General features: G+C 44.4%; 2 protein-coding genes across 2 annotated transcripts; one reads left to right on the top strand and one right to left on the bottom strand.

Annotated features, from left to right (window-relative positions):
- The first annotated feature begins 3,393 nt into the window (after window positions 1–3,393).
- Window positions 3,394–4,001, top strand: LOC119654546 (N-alpha-acetyltransferase 38, NatC auxiliary subunit). The gene is made up of 2 exons (XM_038059990.1): window positions 3,394–3,554; window positions 3,617–4,001. The coding sequence occupies exons 1-2, from the start codon at window positions 3,492–3,494 to the stop codon at window positions 3,887–3,889; spliced, it is 336 nt and encodes a 111-aa protein (XP_037915918.1). The 5' UTR covers window positions 3,394–3,491; the 3' UTR covers window positions 3,890–4,001.
- Window positions 3,916–4,365, bottom strand: LOC119654547 (cytochrome c oxidase assembly factor 6 homolog). The gene has a single exon (XM_038059992.1). The coding sequence runs from the start codon at window positions 4,252–4,254 to the stop codon at window positions 4,012–4,014; it is 243 nt and encodes an 80-aa protein (XP_037915920.1). The 5' UTR covers window positions 4,255–4,365; the 3' UTR covers window positions 3,916–4,011.
- Between the last annotated feature and the right edge of the window lie 4,877 nt (window positions 4,366–9,242).

Consider the following 9,242-nt stretch of genomic DNA (forward strand, 5'->3'; position numbering starts at 1 on the left):
GATCAGGGTAGGTGTGCTAGAGCACTACATTCCAGACCGCAACGGTACACTACAGTACAGTCTAGGAGGCAATGTGGTCAGCATTGCGCTCTCCCGAGATTTTTACCCTGATTTGAGTCAGATACTCATTCACAGCTGAGTCGATTGGTATCTGATATCCAGTCACGATAACAAATCCCTCTGTCACTAGCGAGATTTGAACCGCGACCTTCCGCTACGATAGCCCAGCGCTCTAACCACTTGAGCCACCCAAACATTGGATGAAATGTACTCAGCGCTATGAAGACGAATGCCTTCGACTGGTTTTATTTGGACAATAATCACTATTAACTTTTCTAGTTTAATTCGGAATCGCAAGTTTAGATGCAGATCCGCAATTATTTCTCTGTTTCATTGTGTAACCGGTTGCATCTATGATGCCTGCAGTATAATGTTTTCTTGCCGAAGAGTTATCGGGCAGGAACAAAAAGATGGCAACCGTCGTTGCGGGTTGTAGTTTGCATCTAGATTTATTAAAGCTGTATATGGCAGTGAATTCCTTAAAAAACACAAATTATGCCTTTCATTATGAATGTTCCGGGTCTAAAAAACCTTGGCATCCGGAGCGATGACTTTTTCAATTTAAATTTAATTTAATTCAAAGCTTGCAACATGTAGAACAGGGCAATGGTCCAGAATATTCAAGGTATTAGAATGGTTTTCAGGAGTTGACAAATGAATTCACGGCAACACGAGCCGAGAAGCAGGATCCTGCACTGCAAGAAAATGATTTTGATGTTGTCCCAACGTACTGCTTTATGCTATAATAATACTATGCTAGATAATACTTGGAAAATTATCTTTCGAGTTCCTCATGTAAGTGTCTGTTTCAATAAGTTTTTTTGCACACGATCTTAGCTATTTCGAGTTGTGAGCTATGTAAGGCCATCCAAAATTTGTATGACGTATGTTAAATGAATTTTTGATAAGTTTTTATCAAACATGTTCCATATAAAATCCAATACAATTGAAAAATTTACGCCATTAAGAAGACACGAAGCACTCGCAATGAAGTAGTTGATACTTTGCTCCTCATCACCAAAACAGCATAAGACAAACGGTGGTCCAACTGAATGACTGCTTCGTACCTTTAGTATCCAACAAGGAACTTTGAGAACGATCGGCGACAACGGGGCCCCAGGTTTGGATAGCATCCCAAGCAGAGCTTTGAAGCGGGCAGTGAAGACTCGGCACAAACTTTTTTGCCAACGGGTTTGGAAGAAATATTCCTTGTTCTTAATGTTGCGTCAACCCAGTAAGCCACCTGGAGATTCCGGATCATATCACTCGATCTACTTGCCGGATACAACATTGAACGCCAGTATGTGTTTTGACGCCCCTACTCTACGGCAAATGCAACAAGCATGATGGAAAAAGATGCACTGAGCTTTGGTGGCTGCTGTGCCGAATGACATTGGCACTGAATGTTAAAAGCGCATTCAACTATCAACTGAATGCAATTTAAAGGCGCAATCACTGACCTAGACGTTGCTAGATATTCTGTGAGTCTAGTGGAGAGTTACCTTTTGGAGAGCTCTCTCTAATACGGGATGGAAGATGGCCCCAAAGAATCCATCGCCATATCGAGTGGATCACAGAATTCGATATTGGGTTCCCTACTGTGGAACATCCCTATAGGGGTGTGCTTGTACTCCCCGGCCCAGAAGAAGTAGTAATAGTTTGCACATCAAAGCACTCGGAGGATGTGCAGGCTTACGTTTGGAGACAGTGCGAGCGATAAAGTCTTGGATGGAAAGGGCTGAACTGACATTGGCGGATAGGAAAAAGGTCTTAACAGCGAATCGTAGAAAGGAGGAAACTGTCAAAGTGGAAGTCGATGCACCCACGGTCATCTCTCAGTCGGCGCGTGAACTTGCTTTATCGGCTGATGGTTTTGGGGGTTTGCAGCGCTTTTAGAACCACATCATATCAGATAGCAGGGGTGGTGTTGAGTATGATCCTAGTCGATATTCTGGCAAGAGAAATGAATAGATTATACCAATCAAAACGAATGGAAGTGCACTCAGAATGCAGTAATGGACCGTAAGCCTGGAGAGTCAGCTGTGGAAATTCTGATGTCGAAGGAGGGTCCAGATGGTGATCCCGTGGCGTTGGGGATGAAAAGAAAACGGATGGTTTTTAGTGGGTTTTTAAAATTTTTACACTTTCACGTATAGGGTTCAAATATTCCAATTTGAAGTTAAACTTTGGAAGTTCAAATTTGAATTTTAGGACCTCGGCCACGGAAAGGAAATTTGTCTGTGTGGCGCCCTGCTCTGCTTTGCCGCGCTACATGATTGGGGAATTGGTTTTTCGAAAAAGAGAGAGAAGAAGAAAGTTGTCAAGTGCTTATAACTTGCAAAGAGCGAAGTCGTTTTCCGTCCGGGGAAAATGTGTAAAGTGGATTGCAAGTTTTGCGAGTGCTAGAGAAGACACCCGTTTGCAATTGGCGAAAATTTTTCGCGAAGTGAAAAATGTGAGTCCATCGATTGACAGGAAGACGGACATTTTATAGTAACGAGGAGACACCAGAACGCGCAAAAAATTGCTGAACAATACGGAGAATTGATCGATACAGCAGACTTGCAGGCGTTCCTCGTCACAAAAGTCGAAGGAGGCGGTAGCTGTGCAAGATGAGGCGACTGCAATGTCAGCAGAGACAAACTCGTCCACCGAATCCACAGCGACTTTAAGCACTATCAAGAGGGAAAGCACCAAGCCGACTACAATGTCTAAGTTCCCCGAACGATAAATGAAAAGACTTGAGTATTTCGAGTAAGGAGGAAAGGAAGACGGGGACCGCTCGTCGCATAGATGGTCGAATCAGCTCAGAGCTGATACTTCCCCGTCCATTCGTTGCGCGTTAGGTTTTTGTGAGTTGGTCCTATCTCGAATTATGCCGTTTGGCATTTTAGCTACTTTTTGATTAAAATCTTCAGTGGAATCATTCCGCCGTGATTGGATTGCTTTAAGCGTCAATAAATCTTCCCCTTCCACACTCTACGTTGTCACAGAAACGCCATTTATTCTTTAAAGAAGTTCCTAACTCTATTAAAGTGGCTCAACTCATGAACCGAACCTACTCCCATCTAATTTGCTAATGAGTGGGCATGATTTTTGGTTTCGCAGAACTTTGTAATGAGTCTGGTCATATTTTGTTTAGAAAATGGCCCAAGTTTGACAATTAATCTTAAATTGTCATAAAAAATGCATCTATCAGATCCTCACAAATAATTTTGTGAACTGAATTGAATTCAGATTAGTACCGATTAATCTGTTCACGAATTGAACAAATTTCTACACATAGCGTTCAACAATTTTTTACGTCTAGTGTAAATGCACCCACCGCACCATCTGCCTGTCGAAAACACAACGTCGTGCTGTCAAACCAATTGTCAACTCGGCAACCAAATTACTGTAAACATTCTAGTCCTCGCATTGAATCTGTGAAAATGAGTTTTTCGAGCGTTGAAGACTTGTCAGAGGCAGGAAAACTAGCCCAACGGCGATCTGAAGTGAGTCCACGAACTCTTCCATTCACCACTGACCCTAACTCGCCCTAAATTCCAACTTTTAGCCAATTGTCAAAGCCTTGCCCGAGAACCTGACCCCCGGAAGACGGAAGCTGCGCTGCTGGCTCGGCCGCTACTTTCGCGTAGTAATCACAGACGGGCGGATCCTGGTCGGGATGTTCAACTGCACCGACAAGGATGCGAACATCGTGCTGGCCATGTGTGCGGAGTACCTGAAGGAGGACGGCGAGCCGCGGATCCTGGGCAACGTCATGATCCCGGGCAAGCACATAGTCTCGATCGAGGTGGACAAACGCTCCTCCGACGAGGACGACTGACACTCGAGCACAACAAACTCCTCGTGTTAGATTTTAGACGAGTTTTACTTCACTATTTAACTTTAATGACTAAATACTTCGATATAAAAATTTACAAGTAAAACAACTGAAATTTTTTTGCCTTATTTCTGGTCGCGTAACGGGTCGTATCCTTGGTTCATCTTCGCCTGGAACTGCTCGTACAGCCGCTTCCGGTCGAAGTGCTTGACCCATTGGCTGGGGCAGTTTTTCTCGAATAACTTCCGGAGCTCCTTGCACTGGTCCGGCACTTTGTCGTCGGTGACATTGTGTTGATCGAGACATCGCCAGTACTCGTCTCGGGCGGACCAACAGCGCTCTCGGTCGGATTTGTTGGGGAAGGACATTGCGGTGGAGTAGACTTGATTTAATAAAATAAAAATATTTCCTAAAATTCAATCGAACGGTGGAGCAACAACTTCGGAGCGGGACGTAACCTAAATTCCACTGTCACAGCTGTTTGATTTGTGTTGAGAAATTGTGGAATGTATGTGGAGAACGATTCTGGTGGAGCAAAGTTCGTGGTGGGAAACTGATTTAAATCTAAAGCTGAATCAGATACAAGATCTTTAGGGTTGGACGAAGAAAGTGCAAGACTTGCTTTCTTTGGAGGATTACCTGCGATACTTTTCATCACTGAATTTCTCCTACTAACCAACAGTCAACGTAAATTTGCATCAAGTGATCTAAATCTATTGAAAAAAGTTTAGGTCCTAGTTTTCATGGCATCTTGGTATTTTACTTTCAGCTTAGAATTAAACGAGATTTTACCCACTTACAAAAAAGGTTGCACGGCTTTATCCTCTTAGCAAGAATGACTACTTGTTGGTTAGGCTGGTTAGTACTTCGAGGGGCCAATTAGCGCTGTGGGGCGCCGTTTTTATGCCACAAACATCTAAGACTGTAAGGAGGGGGATTCCAGCTGGCTCAGATCTTCAGAGCCAGCCCGTAGCATTCACGAAGGAAACTCTCTGAGGTCTCCAAAGAATGGTTTACCTAGTGTCCGTGGCCTAACTGTAACTAGAGCGGAGCAAACACAAAGGAATGCCTGAGGATTTCCCCCTCTTCTCCGCAACTTCGGCCGTGCGAATTATAGGGTATGCCGAGCCTGCCGGAATGGTCCCCTGTAGACCAGCGCCCTGTGAAGATCGCCATAATCTTGTATGCATTTGCACGCGTCAGGCACAAGAGGTGAGATGACCTTGAGCGTGTCAGCCAGAGTGTTCAGCGTGTTTCTGCACTGCCCTTCTAACCTGGAGTATGTCGCCGCTGAATACAAGGCCTTAATGACCGTTTGGTTGTCGGTCAGAATGGCTATGCAGTGCTTTTGGCTTTGATCATTCCCCACCATCGAGGAAGAGCAGGAGTACATTGAGAACATCTGCCGGGGAAGACTGCTAGACCCCGGTAGCACCTGCACACGCGGTTCTTTATATCCTATTAAGCTTCATCCTATTGTATTTTTTTCTCAAAGCCTGCCACGATACTATAGAGCCGTACGTAAGGATTGGACGCACCACGGCGGTGTACATCCAGAGAACCATCTTCTGTCGAAGATCCTATTTCTTTACAAAGATTCTCTTGCAGGCATAGAAGGCTATACAGGCCTTCTTAACCCTCACTTCTATGTTCAACCTCCAATTTAGTTTCGGATCCAGGATTACACCCAGATACCTTATATTGGAGGAAAGAATCAAACTTTGCTCATTGGTGGTGAATAGCATCAGTTCCATTTTGGTTGGGTTTATGCCGAGTCCGCATCTTGCGGGCTACACGCACACTTTTTGCAAGTCTCCTTCCATGATGTCGTTCATAATGGACGAAAACTTCCCTGACACTAATTTCATCAAGTCGTCGGCATACGCCACTACCTTCGGTTCTGTGGTTTTTCCTTTGAGGTAGGCATGCTGGGACTTAGAGAAAGACGTTCTCTCCATAATCGTCCTTCAGAGGATGTCCAGGATGCGCTCTAGGGTCTTCAGCACGAAAGAAATAAGGCTAATTCGTCGAAAGTCCCTCGTGGACTCATGGCCGCGCCTGTCCGCTTTCGGTATGAAAACCACCCGTGCGCATCTCCAGGACTGTGGTAAACCCTCCAAGCAAAGCTGTAACTCACAGTCCTCTTCACTGGCGGGAAAGTGCGTCTGAACCAGCATCTCTAAGGTTTCACCAGAAGATTCCGTCCAGGAGCCTTCCGACTTTTTAAGAAAGGATGGGCCCTTATGTCCCTTGGACAGGATTTTGTTGAGCCTCGCGGATTCGCTGGTGCTTTCGATGTTCGGACAATAGTCCAACCACGCCTGCCTCTTGGTGGGTTTTGATGGCTGACTTGTACTTCTTCAGACAGTCCTTGTATGACTGCAAATCTTTATGCCGGTAGCAGATGTTGAAGATTTCCCTATTTAGCTGAGGCTGGAGAGATTTTCATTCTACCACGGTGGCAGTGTCTTTTTGCTGTACTTAGTAGGGCACGAGACTGTAAAGGCGGTATCGAATATCTTTTCCAGAGCTCCGACCTTTGACTTCAGTACGTCTGTCGTGTCAATCTTACCAATTTGCGCACCGGACAGTTTGTTCTTAATTACTTGACCAAACTTTCTCCTGTCGATAGTCCTGGGGTCTCTGAAAGGTTTGGAGACATTTGGGGCGAGATCTAGACTGAAAAATATCCAACTGTGATCTGAGAAGGATCTCTCATCAGACACTCTCTAGTTCTCCACCCTAAGAATCCCATTGTCCTCCTTCCAACCGTAACGGCACCCGCATCTCAAAGCCTCAATGAACAAATGGGGAAAGTCGCGAATACTTCTAAATGAGGTGACGTAAAACTGATAATAATACAATAATCTAGGGAGGTTCTTGATATTACCCTACTTACGGACTTTCAGAGTGGAGAAATTAAAAGTGTCTGACTAAAAACTCTTCCAAAATTTCATTTGGATACTTTCCAGTCTGAATTCCATTGCGAAGGTCTCCGACTCTTTCAGAGACTACAGGACAAAACTTCCAAATTATCAAAAGCAAATTCGCCGGCGTGGGAAATGGTAATATTGGGAAGAATGGTGAACAGAAGTCAAAGGTCGGGACTCTGGAAAAGGTATTTAAAAGCGCCCTTAAAATCCACTGTGGTGGAATGAAGATTTGTCTATCCTTAGCAAACTAACCAGGGAGATCTTTAACATCTGCTACAGGCACAAATACTGGCAGTGATGCAAGGACGGTTTGAAGAGGTGCAAGTCGACCATGAAGACTGCCAGGAAGCAGCCCTAGCTGAACTATTGTCAGAAAATTGAAAGCACCAGCTTGCAAGACTTACCTACGTACCTAGACGTGTTCGAGATCAAGGTACTCCTTTTACGAGAGGATTGACGATTAAGAAGGCTGTATAACAATTATGGGTTCGTTACTTGATTCGAATGACGAGGAAGATCTTGCGTAATATCTATTATAAGTGAGCATAAGGTTGGCACTGCCTTGGTAGCGCGATGATGTATCTTAAGATTATTTTCGGATGAAACGAATTGGACAGCGTTAGTAGGACAACGTGCTTCTGTAACTTTCAGTTACGACAGGACGAAAGCGAATATGGATGATCACGAAGCGGGGTGTGATCCCTCGATGGGAAAGAGTAAAGGCGAAGACTTCGCGGGTCAGGGGGAAACATAGGACTGCGGTGCCATAGAAGAGGAAGGCCATAATGGCAATCAATTAAGGTTCTATTTGATAGAAGTATATAAGAAAAGGATCTTCCTGTGTAGTAACACAATTTTGACATTTCAAATGTCCAACAGTAATGGAGAATATGCATGATTGACCTTCTATGACCCACTTAGGTTATCGGGACCGGCTCCTGATTTGAATCCCCAACAAAACTCCTAAGGCAGCAGGCAATATAGCGCCAAATATGTTTGCCGAGGTATTTAAATATCTTAAGGAAGGAGCATTTCCCACAGCGTGGAAAAAGCAGAGACTAATTCTCATTGCCAAACAAGATGAACGTATGGATGAACCTTCATCATACAGACCAATATGCCTTCTCAATAATACTGGAAAATTATTTGAACAAATAACCTACAACAGATTACTTTCGATTACGGAAAAGGAAGGCAGATTCTCTGAGAACCAGTTCGGGTTTCGAAAGAAAAGGTCTGCGACCGTACCGGATCGTGAACCTTGGCCAAATGGCTCTGGATTTGGAAAGAGAGGCAAGTAGAGTTGGGTTGAAGATAAACAGCAACAAAACCAAGGTTCGGAGTCTGATGGGTTATAGTACTCTCTCTATTTGCAATGATGGGCAGAGCTTCGAAGGCGTCGATCAATTTGTATATTTTGGAAGCGTGATTTCGGTCCACGGTGACATCGAACTGGGTGTCGCCCGAAGCATTAACAGCGCTAGATCGGGTTTCGCCACCTTGTCTGAAATCTGGAAATGCACTTATCTCAACACCAAGATTAAGTTGAGGCTGTTCTCTCCAAGCGTTCTTTCTGTGTTGTTATATCGGAGTAGTATTAGGAAAGTGTTACTCAAAAGTTCCAAGCCTTTGTCAACACCTAATTGCATCGTATTATCGAGGCACACTGGGCTGATACTATTACAAACGAAGAGCTTGGTCGGCGCACAGATCTGACATCCATAAGCGGTGTGTTCGGAAGGCGGAAGTGGCAGTAGATAGGTCCCATATTAAGGAAGGGCAACAAGCAGGAAATCGTGGGGGAGCTTAAGCACATTTCAGTTAACCGTGAAGAATGACATGCTATACCCCACCAAGAGGTAAATGGCAACCATATATATAAAAGCCCTTACTGTGTAGGACCAAAATCTTGTGTCCTTCTTCGGAAATTTAAGTCATAAGCAAATAAAATTGCTCTTGTTTTGATTATGCTTCAGATTAAGGTTGCATAATTTGGCAAGTTCTTACACGCCCTCCCCATGGCGGCCGCTAGAAACCGTATTTGGACGGGCCAAGAGAGTGCAGGATTGGGCTGTGTGTAGATTCATTCAAATGACGAGGATCCGTTTATTTGCTGTTTATGTTTTAGGGGCAAGAGCATCTGACAGGGGATGGATCAAAGCAAAAGGCGATGCCAAGCCAGGATAGAATACCATATGCTGAGTGCTATGTGGCTAATTGGAGTTTCATATCTAGTATGTGAACTCCGAATACCTTACACAGCTTCAGTTGAAAGTAGGAGTAGGGTGGACATTTTTGTCGGATTACTTGTCAGCCTAAGACATAGACTTAAACTTTGCAAACAAAAACGGAAGACAATAAAGGAAGGAGAGGTTTTGTTGCCAGACGGACCATTGGGGCAGATCTAGAGCTCCAGTGTAGAC

The sequence above is a fragment of the Hermetia illucens genome, chromosome 4 (assembly GCF_905115235.1).
Source record: "Hermetia illucens chromosome 4, iHerIll2.2.curated.20191125, whole genome shotgun sequence".
NCBI lineage: Eukaryota > Metazoa > Arthropoda > Insecta > Diptera > Stratiomyidae > Hermetia > Hermetia illucens.

Bases quoted from the DNA above. Each gene is read 5' to 3' on its own strand.
- LOC119654546 (XM_038059990.1), top strand. From the start codon at position 3,492: ATGAGTTTTTCGAGCGTTGAAGACTTGTCAGAGGCAGGAAAACTAGCC. The intron at 3,555-3,616 runs GTGAGTCCACGA...TCCAACTTTTAG, and splicing joins TAGCCCAACGGCGATCTGAA to CCAATTGTCAAAGCCTTGCC.
- LOC119654547 (XM_038059992.1), bottom strand. From the start codon at position 4,254: ATGTCCTTCCCCAACAAATCCGACCGAGAGCGCTGTTGGTCCGCCCGA.